Source organism: Acipenser ruthenus, chromosome 6 (genome assembly GCF_902713425.1).
Source record: "Acipenser ruthenus chromosome 6, fAciRut3.2 maternal haplotype, whole genome shotgun sequence".
NCBI lineage: Eukaryota > Metazoa > Chordata > Actinopteri > Acipenseriformes > Acipenseridae > Acipenser > Acipenser ruthenus.
In genome coordinates, this window is record NC_081194.1 from 61,250,733 (window position 1) to 61,275,415 (window position 24,683).

Sequence of the window (24,683 nt, forward strand, 5' to 3'; positions counted from 1 at the left end):
CATTCCGATTTGTCTGACACAGCAGGAAGTTCCCTTTCTTGGCTCAGTGTCTAAATCTTCTCCAATAATCTGTCATGCAATTCAGGATAGAATACCTGCTGCCTCTTCTGTAATTCTTTCTGTTGACCATACAGAAATAATTGTGTAGGGTAAACATTTCATGAGCGGGGTGTTTTCCCCAAGATGTATAGTCAAGTCGAGTCCTGATTAAATGGAATAAGACAATCGATTTACAACTCATCATTGGCAAGTGAATTACAGTATTGTGTGCAAAACTGAAAACATCCAGCACTTGGAAAATTAGCAGTATGAAAATAATAAAGCATGTAAGTAAATACTTTATGCTTAGTACAGTATTCCAATCAACCCTTAAAACATACAGTAGTTAAGAACACAGATTGACAAAGCAGACTTAAGAAATGGGTAGGAGGCTGCTGAACTATTGGGATCCTTTAAGAACTGATTAGTTGAAGTTCTGGGATTAGTCATCTGTTTGGTACTGGAAGGGCTGAAGAGCCAAATGGCCTCCTCTCGCACCTAACTTTTCTTATAACCTTTTAATCTGAAATCTACTGACTAGAAGCATCACAGGATTTGCTGCAAATACACCACTCCAGTAAGTATTTGCATTCCACCATGATCATGTCTTATTGTCTGTAGTTATTCATTACATTGTTGTTCGGTTAAATTGTGTAAAAACAAAGTTTCCTCTCCCACATTGTAGCCTTTTAGCACTATTTACTTCAAATCGTCCTTATCACAATTTTTTCAGAAAGGGAAAACATACCTGAAATAAACAACTCTGACATTATTTTATGGACTTTTTCCCTTGAAGTAAACAGCAATCAGAATCTAGTCCCAAGTACTATTCCTTGCCTTCTTGCAGTATACGATATTTGTATTGTTCATTACTAGTACAACCCTGAAAGTACATAATGGTGCCGCAGTATAGTTAAGTTTATTCATACAATAGTGTCCAATAAAAAAGCTCTGCAAGTTCCAGTAAGATTAAACTACAGAATCAGAAGAGGGTTGACTGGGAGTAATACACTGGCTTTGAGAAAGTCTGTACATTTTCTTCAAAAGCACAGCAGACCAAGATCAATGGTTACGTTGCTTGAGTAAATCGGATGTGGCTCTATGGAGCCTATGGCACAGAGACCTGGCAAACCTTGTCCATCATCATCGTTTGTCCCTTAAAAGTACTGTGGTTTAACCAACTGAGGTGACCACATCCTGTGGGATGGATGGGTTTAACAACAAGTAACAAATCAGCACAAATGTCTGAAATCATTTGAAGATAACTCAAGAAAAAAAAGACTTTGTTCTGTCTGCGCTATTTTTTCCAGATCATCTTATACATCCACTTTCAAAGTTCAACGAGCCTTATTGTGTTTCTATTTTGTTTCACCCTTCATAGGTTGTCTCATAAATCGTGTTTACTGTACATGAATTAAAGAAATTCCTTTTTCTACGCACTAAAATAAAGTTTAAAGAACAACTTTGTATGGGTATCAAATATGAGAGTTATCAACTACTATATTCATCTTGTTTAAATTCACCTAGTATCATTTTACCACTAGGGGCAGAGTGTGTCAGGTGGAAAAGTTAATGGTTACCATACTGTATGTGGTTGGAGGTTAGACATGATTCAGACAGCTACAGTATTAGGTCACAGGGGGGCTGTAAACCAGAACATGATGACTGAAGTTGCTCTTTAATGTAGCTAGTACAGAATATATTGTACCTGTGTTGAAAAATATAAAACCTTAAACTGTAAAAAACCTATTTCATTCATCAAAAAAAAAATATTTGGATTGGAGAAACGCGCCTGCTGTTGATCTAATTTTAAGCAAGACTTGTTTAGCTGCCTGGAATTTATAGCTGCACTTCAAAGCCACAGGGTTTTTCTCTTTAAAACTTGGCCTCATCATTAGTAGAACTAAATGGCAGAGCTTCCAGGCTGCCAGGATCTCCCCACCAATAATTACAAAGCCCAAAGCAGCTGAGCTGTAGAAGAACACCAAACATGCTGAGAAGGCTCTGAGATCTCGGTGTGGTTTGACATGCAGAAGCAGACACACCCTGTGGAACAGATGTACTGCAGTAAAATAAAAAAAAGACTCAGGACACATGTATTAGTCTGCTCAGTTCCATAATAAGGTATAGTACCAAATGAGGATGAAATCAAGAGAACGACATAAAAAAACCGGCGACCCTGAACACCAGAAGCGAGCGTCAACCATAATCCAAGCTTGTTTGTATCTCTGTTTTCACTGCTTTGGACCTCATCTCATGTCACTGACAGGGGACACAATCAGTAACTGTTGTAGAAAAAAAAGAGGTCAGTTTTTCGTGACTGCAAATCTAGACAACATACCTCATTATCTGTGCCTACATCCAGCATCACAGGCAGGCACTGTTGGGGCTTCACTCCACCACACGCTGTGTAAAGGGCCAGCTTACCCACAGGGATGCCCATCCCATAGCAGCCCAGGTCTCCAAGACCAAGAATGCGTTCTCCATCTGTGACAACAATGGCCTGAAAAAAAAAAAAGTCACCAATTAATTAAAACTGTACATGCTGTTAAAAGATAACCCCCGACAAAAGTTTATTTTACAAAAATGCACAAAATATCAACTTGTTTTTCATAAAAGTACTGGGGCCGGCAAAGTTGAAAGGTCACATTGTCACGTGATTAGAATGTGAAGGCATTTAAGATTCTTCAGACAAGCTCAACGCAGCTCAATGGCAGATAAAGGCAGACTTAGAGAAAAAGAATAACTCGGCAATAGGAGCAATAGAACACAATGATGGCAAACACTACAACATAATAATGGACCTTTAAACCTTTTAAAAAGCTACTTACTTTTTGATGTGTAAAAGTAAAAGCACTCCCAGTGCCACTTCTCTACATATTATGTACATTTAAATGTGACGTTGTGGCTATTCTACACCAGGAGTGATAACACCTGTTCCCTTGTAGCAGTGTGGAGTAGTGGTTAGGGCTCTGGACTCTTGACTGGAGGGTCATGGGATCAATCCCCGGTGGGGACACTGCTGCTGTACCCTTGAGCACGGTACTTTACCTAGATTGCTCCAGTTAAAACCCAACTGTATAAATGGGTAATTGTATGTAAAAATAATGTGATATCTTGTAAGTCGCCCTGGATAAGGGCGTCTGCTAAGAAATAAATTATTTATTTATTTATTTAATGTATATACTTTCTTCTGTACATACTTTTTTTCAATACATATTATTTACAAACTCATCGTGTAGGCCAGTGGTTTTCAACCTTTTTTTGAAACTGTACCCCTTCTTCCTGGAGTTTTCAGCTCAAGTACCCTTTTACAATTTTCACTCCACTGAATGGTACCACAGTTGCAAAAAACGGCAGAATATTCTAATTAACACATTTCTTTTTCCCCCAGTTTATTTCATATATAATTTATACAACAGTTTGGGACTGACAAACTGTTGGTTTAGGACAGAATATATAGTCTTAATTCTTAAAACTTTTAATTATATGTCTTTGGATGCACAGCATTAAAAGATAGTATTAGAGAATCTCTTTGGAAACACTCTTATTCGCTTCCGATTCTGCAAAGTTATAAATAATACAAAATAGCCTGCACTGTAAATGTTTAGCACGTTACTATTCACTTCCCATCACAGCATAAGTATGTGTGCCATTTAAAATATTTATAATAACTAACATTGATAAACTTTTTTTATTAAACCCAACATAAAATCTGCTTATTAACAACAGCTGTACCAAATGTGGCACATGAGTCTTACATTTTAAATGTTTCATGCAATTTGGTCATTAAACTGTCAGGTGAAAAGTGACAATGAGAGAACATGCCAAGAATATTTTATTGACCTTAAGTATAGAGAAAGGGAAACTGGTAGTTATGTTAACAATTCATAAAACTAGGTTAGGGAAATAAACATTCAATATATTTGTTACAATGATTTTGCTTAAAGGGAAAATACTCCTGGATAATCCTGAGGACAGCGTTGTAGAAGTGTCCAGTTTGGATGTTTTCAGTGGACAAATTGTTAACCTTACCCTGTGCCTGCAATATTTCTCTGCTCTATGGTAAGATCCAATCAAATGTTATACAGTAGCAATATAAATGTTTTATCAAGTACTAAATAAATATTGTTGAAATTTTTGTTAATGCAGTATCGCATCTGTAAGAGTAATTGAATAGCAACAGGGAAATAATGCAGGACATAAAGCAGCATTATATTTCTTTGATTGAATCCCCACATCTAAATGCAATATCTGTGACCTTTCAGCTAAGATATATTTGGAAAAATAAACTTGTTGACTGTATTCAAGTAAAATAAGTGTTAATGTTTCTATACCTGCACTTAAAAACATACCTTTATATCATTTTCAGGCCAGGCTTTAAGCAATGTTGAGATGTGATTTCGATCATGGATAGTAATGAAGAGACCCCTGAAATAGAAAATGAAGTGCATGTTTATATGATTTCGAAAACTCATTGCTCATTTTTATTTTATTTTATTTGTATTCCTTTGAATTTTAGTTGACTGGAACACAATGCGGTAGGTCTTAGCAAACCATAAGCCAAGCAATATCATATGGTACTGATATAACCTGAATATCACTTCCATATGCGTTTAGCCTACAAGTTTCATTTTCTAACAGATATCCTCTGATAGTTAAATGAATTCTAAAGGTTAGAAACCAGTAGTAGAGTGATATATAACATTTTGCAGGCAGTTTCTTTAAGCAGTCCCTACAGTAAGATCACCATTAACTTCAGTGCCAAGGCCCCAGGGGTGGAATGTGACAGACACAAAGTTCTGCCACAGTATAAAATGCAGAACATTTGAGTGCATGTATTTGGGAATACACTGCTTTATATTTCAAACTGGCAAGAGACCAGCCAGGGGGTAATACTGTTTCATTTACAATAGATGATCTGGTACTGAGTAGTTGATGACATGATGTGACTGAAATGATCTGCAACCCAAAGTCCTAACAGATCGTTTGTCAGGAAATGTCAGACACATGCTGAACCTGATTCCCACACTGATTCGGGGGTTTGAAAATGTATTTTATAAGTTCATACCGTAGTTTAAATTTAGAAAGGTAATTTACTGTCAGTGGTTATCCATTTCCATGCATGTAAAGGATTGTGCTTAACTAATCAAATCAGTGACGAGGTGCAGCCAAAAATAATAATAATAAAGAAATAAGAACACTCATTAAATTAAAACAAATGCTTTTTCCTATCTGCATTCAAAATAAAAACATTGTGCATGTCATACCAAGTCTGTTGTTGAATGATTTTTCAAAATGGCTCAAGGATCAGTTTGATGGAAAACAACTCTGAGATAGTTAGACTAGGATTTGTTCTGGGAAATATATGTCAGTAACAAGATAAGCTTCTTTGAAACGTTTGATAAACGTCTGATACACCACTGATACCTTGCTCCACAGAACATCATTTAGCAATATCTTCCAAACACTAAATTACTTTTTAGTAATTCAGTTTTTTAAAATGCTTTGCTTTTTCATTTTTAATAAGGTTCCATACTGTAGGTCCTCCAAAAGCACTAGAGTTTTCCTTGAGGGCTGGCAGACATTGTCAACAGCTTTCTTTCTCCTCTACATTAAGCAAGATATATATTTTTTCATCCTAAATACAATATGTATTATATTTAGGATGAAACTGTAGGTATAAAACTTACAAATCAGAACTTTCAACAAGTCCTTTCCAATTTAAAAAAAGTGTCATAATTAAGTGATTTTACTGCATATTTTAAACTGTGGACCCCAGTGTGGGTGTGCAGGTGTGTGATTAAAAAATAAACCAACAGAAACACTAATTGGTTTGTCTCTTAAAAAATAAATAAATACATTATATATATATATATATATATATATATATATATATATATATATATATATATATATATATATATATATATATATATATATTATATATAATAAAAAAATTGGAGGAGAAACACATAACAGGGTCATTACTATTAACCCAGCTGTCAAAATATGGCTGTTGAACAAAACTACATCTAATTAAACAGAATGCTAACTTTTAACAGCTTTGATTTCTTGGAATATATGGTTCCAATTATGCACTAAAAAAATCTAGATTGTAAGGATAAAGTATTTTTTTTTATTTCTTTATTTCTTTTTCATGCTGCTTAACTTGGACAACAGAACCACAAATAAATCTTCAGTTTGCCAGCTGCCCCACCATGAATCATCTTTGCTGACTTTCATCTTATTATATTGTAGAACACAAGTAAAACCCTTTTTAATATGAATAACAATGCTTGCCAAGGGCACTTCCAGGGAAATTAATAACTGGCTGGGGCAATCATCTCTCCCAGCCAGTCAATAATCCCATAGACCGTGATTGTGATTAATTAATAGGAACAAACATGCATCCTCTTTATACTGTAAGGAGACTGAGGACAAACTTCAATAAATTGGCACTTACAGAGTACACTGTGCCTTACAGATGCCCGCTCTAGCTACTCTCTACCTACACCACTACACATATCCTTAACTATTATTATTATTATTATTATTATTTATTTCTTAGCAGACGCCCTTATCCAGGGCGACTTACAATTGTTACAAGATATCACATTATTTTTTACATACAATTACCCATTTATACAGTTAGGTTTTTACTGGAGCAATCTAGGTAAAGTACCTTGCTCAAGGGTACAGCAGCAGTGTCCCCTACCAGGGATTGAACCCATGACCCTCCAGTCAAGAGTCCAGAGCCCTAACCACTACTCCACACTGCTGCCCTACAGTAACTACAGTATATACCCCATGAAAGTCCTTCCCTCCAGATGCAGCTTATCAGATTCCCAAAATAACCCTATGGACAAACCCAGGGGACTCAGTACATATACATAACAACCTATAGCATGCCACAAATACCTTTCCATGCCCAGAGCCTCGGGGGACACCCAAACGCAAATTCCCATGGCCTGGCATCACTGCCAACTGTCCCAGTCAGCGTCTCCCCTAACTTGACCACCATAGTTGGTTAAGAGGGCGCCAAGACTCTCCCATACACCTCCAGGAGAGACAGTGACATGCTATACCGATTGCAAAAGAGGGCAACAAAGTTTGACACCTGTATACACTCATTTAATGTACACTTTCAAGGATAAGTTGACTAAAAGAAAAGAATATATGGTTACTTAAAACTAGAACTACCGGAGCAGTTTTTAAATGCATTTTTCTCCACTGATTTGGCACTTGGGCGCCTGTGCTTTTTTTTTTTTACTTTTTCTAAATGTATGTATTAAACATCTCAAAGCATCAGTAGACCCAGGGTTGCAGAAACTTATGGAGATATTATATGTTATACCTAGAACTACCGGAGCTGTCATTTTGACCGTCACAGTAAAAACAGTGGGTTTGGCTTTGTGTACGTGAGATTGATCACATTGATCACAACAGGATACTTCTTCAGACGTGATTTATTTAATCGACAACTGTAAAAATATTTATTGTCTAGTGAAAATGAGCAGACCAACACAACCATAGGACTGCACAACAAGTACTTTCAGGAGTTATCGGAAGACGAATCTGGACATGAAAACGCACCAGACCAAGACAGTGGTGAAACATACTCTGATCACAATGAGGTTACTGATAGTGACAGTGAAAGTGATAATGAAGTTGCAGAACTTTTGGGACAGAGAAAAACACAACCAGAACTGTAGCAAGTACGTGGCAAGTTCACTGCACTTGTACAGAAGCGGCATGTCTGTGTTGATTGCACAAACTAGACTCTACACAGTTTTTTTTTTGGATTCCACATTGTGAACAGTTATACGTTTCCATCTTTTGAAAAGTTAAACAATCCACATTTTGAACAGTTGTAAGTTCCATCCTTTGAAGGGTAAGTTTCATCCTTTGAGCTTTTGAACATGTTAATAAATCACTTCTTTAATTTAGTCCTGTTGTGCATGATTATATTGAAAAACTAAAATAAAGTTATGGAATAAAAGTGCAGCAAACTCTGAGCTGCTAAAACCACCCCATTTTATAGCCCAGCTTTGTATAAACTTGCATCATTTTTAACTTCCCTAACACCACCCCCAAGTCTTGTGCTGTAACAGGTGTCCCTCATGTGTACCAAGCAGGCTGCAAAAACAGTGTCAGAAATATAATCCTGAAGGAAAAAAAAACAATAGTACAACACAGTTTCGTAGCGTGCGACGCAACACTAGCTTTATACGCATTTTAATATAGCGATTAAAAAGACTGCTCTGGTAGTTCTAGGCAGTACGTCCGGTAGTTCTAGTGTTAAACTAGGGAAATATTTTTTTGCAATGCTCAGGACTTGGTACTCTTTTGACATGTTGACAGCAAATTTAATTTAGTTCAACTTTCCTACATTAAACATTATAATTAGCTTGGGATGCAATTTTCCCACCAAGACTACAAGAACAAAGAGCTCTTGTGAATTTTCACATTTCTGATGGCAGTAGCACAAATTGATTCCACAAAACTCCAAATCTATACTGAAACTGTTCACTTTAAATGACAGTCTACAAAGAGGAAAACAACTTTTAAAGTCAAAACAACTTACTGGTTCTATGTATTAAGCTCAGATAACATAAAAAGTCTTAAATGGACTGATTCTATTTTACATCTATGGCTATATCCCACTGTGACAGGGTGACTGAGCGGTGACGTCACGGCAGAAGCAGGAAGGAAAAAATACTGACACCAGTACTGCAGATTAAGGTGGCGTTTGCCGTTTTATTAAACAAAAATAAAAATAAATAAAATATTTAAACAAAAAGACTTTGCTCACAGAGCGAAATAAAAGGTTTAAACATAAACAAACACCCTCCTCCGCACCTTCAGCGGACCCTCGGGAGGCGACAGCAGCAGCAGCGGACCCTCGGGAGGCGACGGCAGCAGCAGCGGACCCTCGGGAGGCGACGGCAGCAGCAGACCCTTGGGAGGCGATTGCAGGAGGGGAGCCAGGACCAGCGGTGGGGCTAGGTCTGGCCCTCTTCTCAGCCACGGTGACCCGGCCGATTTCCCCCTTGCCCTTTTTAGCAGCCTGTGCAAGGGCAGCTGCGGACCGCCCGCCTCCTGTCCCGGTCCGTCCTGTCGTGAAGGGATAGGCAGCTCCTGCTCCTCTCCCTCAGGTGGTGGTGGTGGAGGCAGAGGCAGCTCCTGCTCCTCTCCCTCAGGTGGTGATGGTGGAGGCAGAGGCAGCTCCTGCTCCTCTCCCTCAGGTGGTGATGGTGGAGGCAGAGGCAGCTCCTGCTCCTCTCCCTCAGGTGGTGGTGGAGGCAGAGGCAGCTCCTGCTGCTCTGCTCCTGGCGAAGGCGGCAGGGACTCCTCCCCTTCTGGCTGCGAAGGCGGCAGGGGCTCCTCCCCTTCTGGCTGCGAAGGCGGCAGGGGCTCCTCCCCTTCTGGCTGCGAAGGCGGCAGGGGCTCCTCCCCTTCTGGCTGCGAAGGCGGCAGGGGCTCCTCCCCTTCTGGCTGCGAAGGCGGCAGGGGCTCCTCCCCTTCTGGCTGCGAAGGCGGCAGGGGCTCCTCCCCTTCTGGCTGCAAAGGAGGCAGGGGCTCCTCCCCTTCTGGCTGCAAAGGCGGCAGGGGCTCCTCCCCTTATGGCTGCAAAGGCGGCAGGGGCTCCTCCCCTTCTGGCTGCGAAGGCGGCAGGGGCTCCTCCCCTTCTGGCTGCGAAGGCGGCAGGGGCTCCTCCCCTTCTGGCTGCAAAGGCGGCAGGGGCTCCTCCCCTTCTGGCTGCAGCGGTGAAACCAACAGGCATGCTCCCTTTGCTGGTGGCGGGGATGGAGACGGAACCAGCAGGCATGCTCCCTCTGCTGGTGGTGGTGGGAGCGACAAGTCGTATTCCCATGGAGGTGGAGGTGGCACCAGCAGGAACTCACCCTCTGCTGGCGGAGGTGGGAGCGACTCACAGTCCTCCCAGGGCGGTGGAGGTGGAACCAGCAGGAACTCTCCCTCTGCTTGTGGAGGTGGGAGCGACACACAGTCCTCCCAGGGCGGTGGAGGTGGAACCAGCAGGAACTCTCCCTCTGCTGGCGGAGGTGGGAGCGACACACAGTCCTCCCAGGGCGGTGGAGGTGGAACCAGCAGGCATGCTCCCTTGGCTGGCAGGTACCTGGGCTGTGGATGTTCGGACTTCCCCCTTTTGGGCTGTGGACGCACTGGCTCCTCCCTCTTGGGCTGTGGACGTTCGGCCTCCCCCCTCTTGGGCTGTGGACGCACCGACTCCTCCCTCTTGGGCTGTGGGACGCACCGACTCCCTCTCCAGGTCCGTGTTCCCTTTCCGCCTCCTCCTCACCTTCCGCTCTCTCCCCTCTCGCTCTTGGTAGACCCAGTCAACCATCTGGGTCATCCACTCCAAGGCCTCTATGAGCCCTGGATATCCTCTGGTGAGGGCCTTTTCTTGAACATCTGGCTCCAGCCTGACGAAGTCCAAGAGGATATCCAGGTTGCTGTCCCCCAGCAGATGTCTCTCCTCTGTTTTTAGCCACAGCGGGGCGCTGGGGTCCCTCAGCCAGCTCTCGTACCTCTCCATCCTTCTCTGGATGCAGGCACCACAAAGCTTCCTCCAACCTCTTTCCTCCCATCCTCACTCTCCTTTCTCCACACACAATAAAAAACGAAAAAAAACGAAAAACTTGCAGTACCCACTTCTGCCTTCGTCAAGGAGGCGCTGGTGATCCCACGCTGGACACCACGTGTGGCAGGGTGACCGATGGTCTGACGTCACGGCAGAAGCAGGAACAAAAACTGACACCAGGGACGTACTGCAGGTAAAGGCGCTCGCGCCATTTTTATTTACAAAAACAAAAATAAATAAAATATTTAAACAAAAACACACTTGCACGTAGAGCAAAATAAAACAGGTAAACGAAAAAAAATCACGAACACAAAAATAACGCGATCAGGCTGGGCAATAGCCTTCACTGATCCTTTGTCTTTTAAATCAAGTTTCTCTCTGCTCCGTTCTCTCCGCTCTCATTCCTCCTCCGAAATCCCACCCCGGACAGAGTTCTGCAGGCTTCTTATATCGTGGCCGAGGGGTTTAACTAGTTAGTAATTATCCTATTACCCCTCGGCCACAATCTGCACGAGTTTTTAAAATACCATGTGGATGGGGCTTCCCATCCTCGTTACTAAACAATAACAAAATAAACAAACGACTACGCCGTCATACATTTAAATACTAAATCATAATAAACAAAAACAAAACAATAATCTGCACAGGGGCGGAGGGGAACCCCATTATAAAATAAACAAATACATATGTTCAGGGCTCTCTACCGCCCTGCTACACCCACTTTAACACCATATATGGCAGAGTGGCGTTGTAGTTAAGGCTGGCCAGCAGCAGAAATAGTGGGTGCAGAGGTGGAAGACTGCAATTCAGCGCTTTTTTGTATTATTTAACAAAACAAACAAAAGCTTTAAACAAACAAACAAATCAAAAACACATTAAAAAAAAAAAACAGCACCCAAGCAATGCTAACATGGCGCATAGACAGGGAGCACAACCTGCCGCTCCCAGTCTTCTCCCTAAACTAGTCTCACCGCCTCCACAAACATTTTTTGGTTCTTTTTAAATAGTGTGGTGTCTTCTCCAGGTGGCTAATTACTGATTGATCAGCCAACCAATGTAAGCAGAAAGAGAACCCACCAAACCAATGACCTTAATTAAAACCATGTGGTTGTGCAAAGGGTAGCCATCTTGGTAATGACTTAAGTTAGGTAATCCAAGATCAGTGCTAATCAGGGTCTGTGAAACCAGGCAATAGGAAATCTTCACACAAAAGCATGCAGATATCTGAACATATCAATGGCTGATATCCGGGTCTCAGAATTTTTCCTCCATCCTTCATTTTAACTTGGCTGAAGTACAGTAACTACCATGGCTCCCAAACAATAGAATATCTACAACAAAAAACACCTACACGTATACAGAAAATAATTCTATGGGAACTCTCTGTAATTTCTACTGCTACCCCAGTGACAAACACAGTTTGCATTTTCCATTGCAATGAGTTCCAAATGTTTTAATATTCCATTCTGTTTAGCCAGAAGTTTAAGTGTGATTTGCTTTGTAGTCTTAGACCAACATCTCTATGAGTCACTGATCTTTCTTTTCTTGTTGCCTTATGACTGTGAATGGCACACAGCACAGCCAGAGACTGATTCAGCATGACAAGCTCCTACTAAACCTCCAACAGCTGTGTTTTGTGCATGAAGAATGTAACAATTGTTACCAGTCTTCAAGCTGGTAACAGAGGGTGACATAATTTAGCCTGAATATAGAAAATGGTCTAAACGCCCTACACAAGCGTACCCCAAAAATATAGTTAATACTGCTTGTATTAACAAAGGTAATATATGTTTGGCACCTGATAATTGCTTTAATGGTTTTCCAACCTTTAATTAGCTTTAGGACCCTTTTGGTCAAGCTCCTTATTATATATCACCATAGAGAATACTTCTTATTATTTATCACCATAGAGAATACTTCTTCGTGATGGCTCACAAGTATTAAGAGTATAACCAATGAAAGTCCAAAATTAATCACAAAGATATTTCATTCCGGGTTTTGCCCGGGCAGATCTAGGAGTGCCAAACAATGCCCAGTCAAAGTCTGAAATTAATCTCAAAGATCTTTTATTTCATGTTTTCAGGGGACAGAGACAGAGCTACGATTGAAGAGCTTGTTTGACACACCTACATGAGTAGCGTCACTCACTCACTCATCTCATTCAGAAAAACTACACAGGAAGTCCGGTTTCAGAAAATAGGCATATAATTAAAAATGTATTTTTATTGACAACATGTATATAAAATATTTAATGACATATATAAGACTCATTTTTTTAAACAAATTATTAAAATCTAGATATGTATTACGTACTTAACTTACACTCTCAGTCACTCCGCTGAGTACGCTCTCCAACTGCTGGTCATAAACACTGTCAAACATGAATCAGCTAATCATTCATGTTCCACCCAGTAACTGCATCCATCTCTCTGATTGGACAGTTCAATACAACTCATTATTATTATCATTGGCTGTTATTAGGTTATTAATAATATTGTCAATTTTATACACAAGTGTCAAAGGGGTTTCTCATGTTAATCTCTTGTTCCGAAGGTCTGCCTGTCACTCAGAACAGGAATGAAAGAACAGAAGGAGTAATTGGACTCTTTGAGAGAAGCAGTGGGCAGACCGGGGTTTGCCCCGGCAAAGCCCAAAATAAGTTATTTTTATTTTTATTTCGGGCTTTGCCCAAAGTCAGTGGGCAATTTGCAAATTTGCAAATTGCCCACATTTCAGGCTCTGCCCGTAACATAGATACATACAGGCAAACTTCACTATAACAAACCCCCATGGGACCTGGAGAAATGCTCATTATATCAGGGTGTTCATTTTAATAGGGTTTGACAATTTGCTGTATCAGAATAATGAACAAACGCCAAATTTGAAATGAACATCAATATATTATACTTTTACAAAGATTAGATCACATTGATCAACAATTAAATTGTATGTTTAAGAGAAAACAGAAAAATGAAAAAGGAAAGAATGTACACTTACTGAATAGGGCTAATTTCCATTGAATAAATGGGTTCTTGCTGTTGGGATCGTTATAAGAAGGATTTGTTATTGTGAAGTTAACCTCTATCTATCTATCTATCTATCTATCTATATTTATGATTCAGTCCTTATAAATTTTGGCATGTGATTGGTTAAAACCTCATCACATGACCAAAAATAGATATTGCCCTCGTGACGCTGCTTTTCAGTCAATAGTTTTTTTTACAAACTCCCTAAAATTACGTCATCATGTTGAACATCCTTCTCCTCTCTTCACACAACAAAGCAAAATGGCGGACAAACCTGCATCTCGCTAGACAGCGATTTATTTACGTTACAGAATATGAATTACAAAATATACTACAAAACAAAGATGCTGCAAACACTAAAACTGTTGTAAAAACGCTGCTTTCAGTGTTTTCTGACTTCCTAAAATTCAAACAAATCTAACAATGTAAATAACTACGACGTTCACAAACTCAACGGACTCCTCTGAGAATTCTATGCCGCAGTGAGAAAGTTATTTATTTATTTGTTCTGTAACAGCTATATTTAAACAAAATATATAAAATCATATGTAGTACACAACCTTGCCTTAACTTTCTTGACTAATTCATAAAACAAATATGGACTGCAGACCTCAGCTCATAGTGGGAAACTAAAGGCTTCAGGCATTATAGTCCCCTGTTGGTAACTATAGTTCTTCCCTCGGGAGCCATAGTTTCCCACTATGAGCCTTCTCTCCAGTCCATATTTACTATATATATATTTTACTGGGCTTATGTTTTGAGTCCCTCCTATACTACTCTAGTGGTTTGAAAGGAGTTATCAGGTCTGCAGTGTTGAAAGAGTATAAAGTTCAAGACCCCAGAGTAATAAAATGTATATGAACAAGGTTGGAAAATCACGTTTTTCTTTTCAGGAAAATTACTGTGGTCTGGGTCAGCAGGGCAGCGAAAGTGAGGCTATAGATTATGAAAAGGGTGACAGAAGAGTGACCACTGAAACGAGCTGTCAGAGACTTTATTGTACTACAATAAAAAATAGTATGGGGTTCAACAGAACAACAGTCACACCATAATATTTGTTTAGGATGTATGTAAAACCTCACAGCAAAGTAGATGACCCACTAGGGAAAAATCATATTTGTACAGCATGGATCATGTAATATGAGCAGGAATAATTTACTAAAACACTAACCTATCCTTTTACACTGCATTTAGGAACTTGGAAGCCAGTTTTGTTAGTTTGCTTCCAGTAAATGATTGAACACACTGCATACAGCTGCACGCTTTCTTTAAAACTGCATCAAAGATTGGAAATAGCTCTGCTAAAGATCGCTCTGTCTAGTACAAGAAGGGGACATTTCATATGTCTGTTGTTATTTTTACATTTATTTATGTTTTCACAGTATTTTGTTTGATAATTCACTGATGGTGAAAATAGAATGTCAAAATGGTGGACATACAAAAACTAGCTATTCAAAAATGTAGCATTTACTGGTTTTTTTCAGATAAGCATTTAAATATTTAGGAGCATTTGTTGTATAACAACTCTAGAGAAAATGTGAACATGACAACGCTATTTTTTCTGCTTTAATAAATATTATGTTTAAAATCGTACAATATCTCAAATACCTATTTTTAGACCGTGAAATGCAGTAAAAAAAACTTTTTACCATGATAAAAATACAACCCTCTCTATGGTTAATCGTTATTTTAATTGGACATGTAAGGCCCATTGATAAAGCTCTAAAAACTTTCAGTCTAGCTTTTTCCAACTAATGTTCACCGCAAATAAATCTTCTCAATAAATGGGTATTGGTTGAAACCCTGGGCACCATTGCTGAACCTTTAAAGCGTTTTTCAAAATCTGTTTTTATAAATGAAGTTTTAGATTCATAAAATCTGGCCCAGTATTGGCAATTCATTTGTCTTGTGTTCTCTGCTTTAACTGAACTGTTAAGATCCTGAGTTAATTTATCTTAATAATAATAATAATAATAATAATAATAATAATAATAATAATAATAATAATAATAATAATAATAATAATAATAATAATATTTAATTTAGTTTATTCAATCTATTCCACTAATTGCAATAGGTTTGACAAGTTCAAACTAATCTGGGTCAGTGGTTGATTTCACTTTTGCTGAACAAACCACCATATGTGAGAGCTGTGCCAGGAGTCATATTCTACATTCAGAACATAAGCCAGGATAGGGGAGGCTAACTCAGTCCACCATATCAAGTCAGATTCAAAACACCACTGAATCTGTACAGAATACCAATAATGTAACAACTGTACTACAGATAAATAGAGGATGCACCATGAACATTTATACTGAAGTTATTCCATGAATGAGGATAGCCAAACAACCTAGGAGGCCCCGAAGGGGTCGAATACACCCAAGCCAACAACAAGCTCAGTATTATGTATAAAGACTGAGAATTGGGATTGTCCTAGAATGACAAATCAGTTACTGACACGACGGGAAAGGCATGGTACCTTATTCCCACCAGCATGACATTTAAAACTTGGGTGGTACATTTAGGCTCACAACATGTCCAATGTGGGAGACAGAAATGCTAGGGTAACCAAGCAGGGATGCAACCCACACTTCTCTGTGTTTATTTATCAGCAGCAAAAGTATATCCAGCATCCACTATCGGCTGTATACAAGTGCATTTAGGTGGAAATCAGCTGCTTATTGAAATATCACAGAGCCAATACAGTTGAGTGCAGATGGAATTCCTGAGAGCATACAACTTAACTTTAGGTTTAATTAAATCCTTGCTCATACACCTTGACCAGAATACTTAAAGCAGGATTGAAGTAATATGAATCCTAATCTTATTAAGGACATACTGTTGTAACAAGCATATTGGGGTTAATACACCTGTTCTAAATAATGGCAGATCTAAATACCTCCACTGTTAAATGATTAAAATTGGACCAAACCTGGCATTTGAAACTTTAGAGACTCACTTGCTGTTATATGTTGGTTTTCTTTTAATGATTTAAACAATGGCAGTATTAAGGTTCCTTATTGTTAAGATCAATGTAATAGACCCCTCAAATAAATAATAGTAGCATTTTTCTTTTTTTAATTTGAATATCAAAAAATATGTAATTGTTCCTCCTACTTAAATATGGTAGAGCTCTTGTATCAAAGCAGTAGCGCTGCCACTCATTATTTATTTATTTATTTATTAATTTATTTATTTATTTATTTAAATTAATTGCAGTTAAAGAAGAGCCTGCCAGCAGGAACAATTTTGTTTTCTCAACAGAACATCAATTTTTTTTATCTAATTATCATGTGTGATCTCATGATACACTATAGCTAAAAGAATAACACATAACTAAAGAAAATGTAATCCTAACAAAGTACTGGAGTGAGAACAGTGGTTTATCTCAATGGTTCTGTCAGTTTCCACGTCGTTTTATATGTGTGTGTGTGTGTGTGTGCGCGTATGTGTAAACTACATCAAACCAGAAGTTTTTGCGATATAGTAACTCATTAAAACATTAAACTTCTATAGGGATAGCAGAATACCTGGGTGGGATATTTGTCCTTTTTTCTCCCCAAAAAAGTGTTTCTTCTTTGATGTCTGCCAAGACTAGTACAGCATGCAGATATTTGTCTTGGCCCTCACCATTGCAGAAACCCATTTATGAGCTTAAAAGAAGGATATGTCAACCAATTGTTCTGCATTGGTAAAAATGGATGATAACACTGTTATTATTTTGGAGAATTACTGCACTTGTAAGATGACACATTCAAATATTTTGTTTACAGTATATAGCTAATACCAAATAAAAGTTGTTTAATGAACATGTGATCTATCTCTTCATTTTCGGTTTTTGTTTTTGGTCACATGATGTCCCTTTAAATTTATATTGAGCCGACTCTGTTTCTTAATTAAACTCTTGGAAAAGCATTGATTGTGAAACAAGATCACTTTTGTTTTTTCTCCCGTAACTTGATTTTGTTTCATTGAACGGAGTCGGCTCAAAAAAGGGACATCACATGCTCAAAAATAAAAAACGAAAACAAAGAGCCCAAGATACTGTGTGTTTTTTCAGGTGTTTATAGTTATTATACATCAATTTACCCTTTTACAAATAATATGAATACAAGAATAATACAACTTGAACTAATAATTCCAGAGTATGATTTCCTTTAAGTAAAGATATTTCATGCCAAGAAAATCATTCTAAGTTTTTTGGTTTTTATTCCTCAAGCTGTAATAAAATCTATAAATAAAAGCCATTACACATAAAAAAAAACATGTGGCTGGCATAGTACATGTTACCTTTACCACAGTCAGACATTTTGGAATAAGATCAGTCTGTTACTATGTACCAACATGGGTAAACCCCTTTGGCAAGTTGTCTTAACATTCACCAGAAATGTGTGAAAAAAAGTGGCACGCTATGCATGGAAGTTTAAGGTCGAATCTCCCACCTTAAAATGGAATGCAACCATATGCAGTACCAGTTGGAATATGTAAATATCTAGACCACAATTACATTGATTGATCCCAGAACTTCGCCTAGTTTGTCCTCAAAGCATTCCCCAATGATTCAACAGCAACAATGTGGCTATGTAACTAATTCCAAAACTGTGTAAAAACGTGTCCTTCCATTCTAAATCTGTCTGCCCAATTTCTTACTGTGTTCTGTGGTCCTCTGGTATCTGTGCAGTGATTAAATATTGACGAGAGTTATCTTTGTCTACTGCTTTTAGGATTTATTTTTCAACTGCAATCGTCTGCATTCTTTGTTCCTGGCTAAATATATGTAGTTCCCTCAACCTCTTCCCATAACATACCTTTAGTCCTGGGATTTGCCTTCACTGAACCTGACCTTTTTGTAACAGGGATACTACAACTGAGTACAAGTGCTGTCTCAACATGCATTATACAATCTCACAATAACCTGCCTTGATTTGCTACAAGCGCTGAATTGACAACAGAACTGGCAGAAGGCACAGGTGTCGTTGTCCGTCAAATCAACAGTATGAAGGTCACTCTTGAAATCAGGACTTAAAGGTTGTGTTGCAGTAAGAATACCTCTGTTAAGAAAGGGGAACTAAAAGGCTAAAATATGCACAAGAACACAAAAATTGGACTATGGAACAATGGTCAAAGGTGCTTTGCTCTGATGAAGACATGTTGTTGAAACACATAACCTAATTTTTGTGAGAATAAAAACGTTGTCTTGTTGAAACCTTGATTGTGGACCTGGATTTTTGGGAGTTGCCGTCTTTTTCCTTTCTGTGCCTTTACGGCTGGAACGGTACTTTTTTGATACATTTTTTCCCAGGACAAGGCACCCCGGTTGAGAAAAGTGTGTAAACTTTCTTTTAACGCTGGTATACACACCCTATTTATTTTTTTTTAATACATATGTATATATTTTGTTTGTATAAAGTTATTTTTATCACTCAAACAGTATGCAGTTTGCTTGTTTTTTCTGTTTTTACAGCATCCATGATTCAGTAAATAAACTCCACTGTCTTTACAATTGACAAATATGCAGCTATGGCCAAAGGTTTTGCATCACCCTATAGAATGAACCAATTTTGCTTCGAATTAAACCTGCTGAATAATGTTACGTTAACATACTGAATTACATACCATTTGCAGTTCCCTTTCAATTTGAAGACGACCACCAACAACATTACGTATGGGATATGCCTGCCTACTGGTAGGTATTTTCTGAGCTCTCTATACCAGAGCTGCCGATAGGCCCCTTCCTGGGATGACGCCCTCAGTCCCGCCAACCAAGGGATTAAAACAGTCATACTGAGGAAGCCATTTCTCTTTTTGCCTCTCAAGACGATAAGGTAAGACCCTCTGGGTTGGTATCTGAACGTATTGAGAAAAGAGCTTCCAGTCCACTGTAGTTCCCTTGCCTTTCAGGCTGAAAGCTGGCTTGCCTCTTTCATGGAATCAATGACTCCTGATTTAGCCTTTTTTTCTTTCTCAGCAACCTGTGCGCGGTTGAGTTGCAGGCTGCTGCTTTCCTGTCAGTGGTATGTGAGTTGACTGCCTGTGCAGTATTGATTTAAAGGAGTGAGTGTTATCGTCTTTTACAGCCTTTCACTCGTGTGGGAGCACATCCTCCACCAGGGCTAGGCTCTGCCTTACGAGCGACTCAGCTGGCTGCCTAGTGGCAGTTTTAATATATATATATATATTGTTATTGTTGTTGACTACATACCCTTGCTGACACATCTGCAGTGCGCATGCGTTATCCCGCTTGCCTGTGTTGTGCAGCAGCAAAAAAAAAAAAAACAGGCCTTGTCCTCCACCTGTAGAGTAGACCTCGCCGGCTGCCCCGGCCCGCCCACCTCGGTGCATCGGGCCTTCGAAAAAATCAACAACATCAGCAGTGTGCCCTGTAATATTGTTGCACCAGGTGCTCACTGTGCTTAGTGCATAGCGCCTCGGTGCATTCAGTGCAGCCAGTGCGCTCGGTGCTTAGTGCATTCAGTGCTCGTGCATATGGTACATGGTGCACTCGGTCAGCACGGTGCTCGTGCACTCAGTGTGCATAGCGCTTCGGTGCTTGGTGCGCTTGGAGCAATTAGTGCACACAGTGCTTGGCGCACTCGGTAGTGGCAGCCAAGATGAGCATCCGATGTTTCCATGCCTGCACATCTTGTAAGGCAAATATGCCACTCAGTGACAAGCACCCACTCTGCGTGCGGTGCCTAGGGATCCAACATGCCACGGAGACCATCGGCCGAGAGGACTTCTGCGACTTAAGCACGGCTTTTTAGCCCAGGGTACGTCGCAATAGGCTCAGAAAGGCCATGGTTGATAGACATTTAGTCTCCCACGGCAGAACCGTCACAGGCCTCGGGGCCCCATCCCTGCTCCTCCAGCTCTCACAGCGCCCCTCGCAGGAGATCCCCTGCACTCAGGCTCCTGTGGCAAAACCTCGTAGTCACTCCCCCTCCTCTCAGGGAAACGTTCTCTGTGCTGTCGTTCGGCCTCTCCCTAGATCCTCGTACATTTTCAAAGTGCATGGATGCTATCCTGGCCCCTTGTGATTGCAGGGGATCAGAGTACTCAACTATCTCAACAACTGGCTGATTTGCACTCAGTCGCGACAAGGAGCAGTGGCCCACATGGCGATTGTGACGCAGCAAGGCTGGGCCTCACCGTCAAACATTCTCTGCTTGACCCCCTCCAATCCGGTTTTCTGCAAGTACACTCCACTGAAACTGCTCTTCTCTCCGTCACTAACTCCCTACTCTCTGCTGCCTTTGCACAGTCGACCATTCTCTTCTCCTGTCCTACCTCGCTGACCTGGGAATATCCAGTACTGCTCTTGCCTGGGTCTCCCCCTACCTCTCCGATCGCACGTACCAGGTGTCCTGGCGTGGCTCACCCTCTGCCTCTTGTTCTCTTTCGACAGGTGTCCCCCAAGGCTCAGTCCTGGGACCCCTCGTTTTCTCTCTACACCCGCTCCCTGGGTCCCCTCATCTCCTCCCATGGCTTCTCATATCATCTCTATGCTGATGATGCCCAGATCTTCACTGTCTCAACTTTCTGCACTCTCCTACCTCCAGACTATCATTTCTCCCTACACCCCCTCTTGCAATAATATTGTGAGAGGAACAAAAATCTGATCATCTAAGCCTGTTATGGTAAATTGCTGAAGTCTTACATGTATGAACCTAGTGCAAGATTTATGAAGTCAAAGTAGAGTAATTAGCCTCTAAGGAGTCAAGAAACACAGTATCAAATAACAGATTATGGACATGTGGTTTCACTGTTTTTTCAAGAAAAACATATGCTAGTGTTTGCTGCTTGTAATCTCTTGATCATATATAGCTACACTGATCTACCTGGAGGATTCCTGGGGATTGACTTAGTATTTAAAAAGGTATAGAAGAAGACATAAATAAGGGAACCTTTTTAGGAAGTGGCTTTTTAAAGTCCAGTGTGTTTTTAGTTCTTAGCACACACTATATTTAACAAAGCTAACATTTCCTCATCATTCCCATGCTCACTTTGATCACTATGGTATCTCTTTCTGCCATGATCATTTCAAAAGTGAGCACCTTAATCCTTGTTATACTAGTTAGGGATGTTAAGAGTTTAGAGTATGGGCATCTAAACTTTTTCCAAGTGTTAAATGTTTAAAAATATTCTTAAAGGTTTAACCACTGTCAAAGATATGAATGTCAAATAAAGAGGTTAGTTGTAGTGTTTATACTGTCGGATGCATACAGGTTATTTATTCACATACATGTGTAGCCTTGTACACATTGATGATGCAGTGCATCATTAAAAGAAAAACATTGGTGGATTCTCATGAAGGCTTTTCTGGCCCCAACATGTTAAAGATTAATTGTTTAAAAGGTGTTAAATACTATAGTTTAACCGGAATGTAGTGTCCTTAATGCAAGTGCATGCTCATTGGCTAAAACGACCAAGCGCTAACCTACTAATGACCCTAACTTGTGTACCTCAAATGCATTACACAATATTTAAATATACCACAGCAAATATAGCACTGTTTTTTATCATAGACACTTATATAGTATTTAATTTAATAAAATGTAAATACACGCCAATACCAGATGCCAGTCCATAACTAAACACATTTTGCCAGTTCTAAAGGCACGCTGATTAATGACAAAGTGAAATGCAGGGGTTCAGTAAAAGTAAACTTCTAATGCCTTTCATTACTGTTGGATTGGATTCAGTCTTTTATATTCTCAAAAGGCCGAACAATTGCACTTCAATCCAAAGACAATTACATTTAGGATGGATGCACATTTTAAGATAAAATTAAAAGCATATTTCAGACATGGCATTTACTTTACAGTTTATCTAAGCTATAATCTACAATCCTGAAATTATTAAGGTTTAGTCGACTGCACCACATTAATTCTGCTCGATACGCATTGTCAAAATCTTGTACATCCTTTACAATGCCTAATTTCCTTAGACTTAACTGCATCTGTCAGCACAGATACTACCTTCCAAACGAATGAGAGATTAGGAGATGTTGGATCTCATTCTAAAACCAATCTTAAACATTAAAATAAAGTTAAATAGTGTAAATTACAGTGTACTGTTTTATTTATTTTAACTAAAACTATCTTGCAGTTTGGATCAAGCATTACCAAGGTCCCAAGCCTCACTTGAATGCAAATCCCTTAATTCATTCAGTATGTTTACATGATTTACTGATTTTTTTTTAAAACGTCACTTTTCTGTGTTTACATGATTAACGATAGATAATCTAATTAGAATTCAACTGTATACATGGATTGAAGTTTTAGGAAAACGCAGGATATTTTCGCATGCAAAGTACTGTAGCAGCCTAAGTACGATTTGAAGACAGGAGATTTCTGCGATAGAACGGAGACCAATCCAATATAGTGTTTTAACAAAATGTCAGGTCTTAAATTCAAAGATTACTATCCTATACCTCTATTCAGATTCCCCACAATCAGCTTTCCAACAGCTCACCCTGTTCTATATTACCAGTTTCTTTTGCAGACATTATTTTAAATTATCACATCATTTTAAAGCTGGAAAACATTTGCTGCTTCAGTATGGGCTTGTAACAGGGAGAGATCTGGACTGGCCGTCTGACGCATGCATGATGCTGCAGGAAGGGGGGCGGCAGTACCGTGGGATCTGCCTGCCAGTCATGGTGGTGACACAGAGAGGTGGGGAAGAGGGTGTGTGCGCTTTCCCCCTCTCGGAGTGGCTGGGAGGCGGGTTTTAGTGGGATTGCTGAACCTATAAATTAATACTCTGCTGTTTCCTCAGATCTGCCCCTTTAGACCAGAACAACGAGCCAGTGGTCTCGCTTGACTACAGAAGGACGGGAGAAAAACTTCCGGACAGAAAATTAAAGAAAATAATCTAAAGAAAGAGAGAGAAAGTGGGGAATCCTTGGGCAGCCCCTGATACTGTTGTAAAGTGAGCTGAGGAACAGCCTAGAGTAGGACGGAGACCCGGGTCGTACGAATAGTGGTGACTGGGGAAAATCACGCTGCGAAGTGCAGCACATTTATTTTGTAGTTTTCATTACTGTGTTTTATTTTCCCTGTTTCTTTTTGCCTTTTTCGTTTTTCATTATTTTTGAGAACCTGCAAGTGCCCCTGAACTGTAACCTGCCGTGGTATTCCCGTAGGTTCTGTATACCATAGTTGGTAGCCAGACCACGGACAACAGCGCCCTCTACGGGCTCAAGCAAATCAGTGCAACTCACAGGAGTAAAAATTAAACCGAGCACCTGTGTGGTGTTTCAACTACTATTTCTGTCTCCCGTGTCAGTGAATACCCACACCTTTCCACAGGGATATTAACAAATACATACAGACTTTAACAAATGTATTACTATTATTATTTATCCCTAACTAGACAAATTGATACATGCAGACTGACTACAGATTATTATTATTTTCTCTGTTTTCTAAAACCACATGCAGAAATGAAGGTCAAAGTTTGCACATGTGCAGTACGCTATCGTAATAAGTTTTCCGAAAAGTGTGTTTACATGTGTGGTAGAGTCCTGGTATACTTGCCTCAGGCGGCCGAGGAAAACACAGAAGAGACTGAGTTAGAGAGTTTGACGCTGTTACGCCGACACAGGCGCACGGTATTTAATTAATAAACACAAACAAAAAGTAAACAATAATGTCATGTGACGCTACCAGCGATGGTAGCGCACAGAGGACGATACATGACTGTACAAACACTCAACATAAAACACAATATGACAAAGTATAAATCAAAGGTGCCGTGAAAACGGCAGGCCTTGCAGCAGCCCCGATCACAGCGATCTCTGTGTTTTTATACTAACGCTCTGCCGAGACACGCCCACCTGCCTGCTGGAACAGCTCATTGCTTTCAGCTGCTGCTCCATGCAGACAGGTAATCGTTCCCGGCGGAGCGCAACATCAGTTAAACAATGATATACATTTTGTTAGTTTTTGAAATTTAATCAGAAATATCTAGGTGCTGTTTTCCGAAAACTGACTTTCGGAATATTC

At 39.8% G+C, this 24,683-nt stretch overlaps 1 protein-coding gene across 1 annotated transcript in view; it reads right to left on the reverse strand.

Annotated features, from left to right (window-relative positions):
- The window catches only part of me1 (malic enzyme 1, NADP(+)-dependent, cytosolic), a 163,458-nt gene that overhangs the window by 53,378 nt on the left and 85,397 nt on the right, over positions 1 to 24,683 (reverse strand). Inside the window, exons 4-5 of the mRNA XM_034017042.3 lie at positions 4,395 to 4,470; positions 2,381 to 2,542 (exon numbers count right to left, since the gene is read on the reverse strand). Of these exons, the coding sequence (XP_033872933.1) occupies positions 2,381 to 2,542; positions 4,395 to 4,470 (238 nt within the window). The remainder of the gene's footprint in view (positions 1 to 2,380; positions 2,543 to 4,394; positions 4,471 to 24,683) is intronic.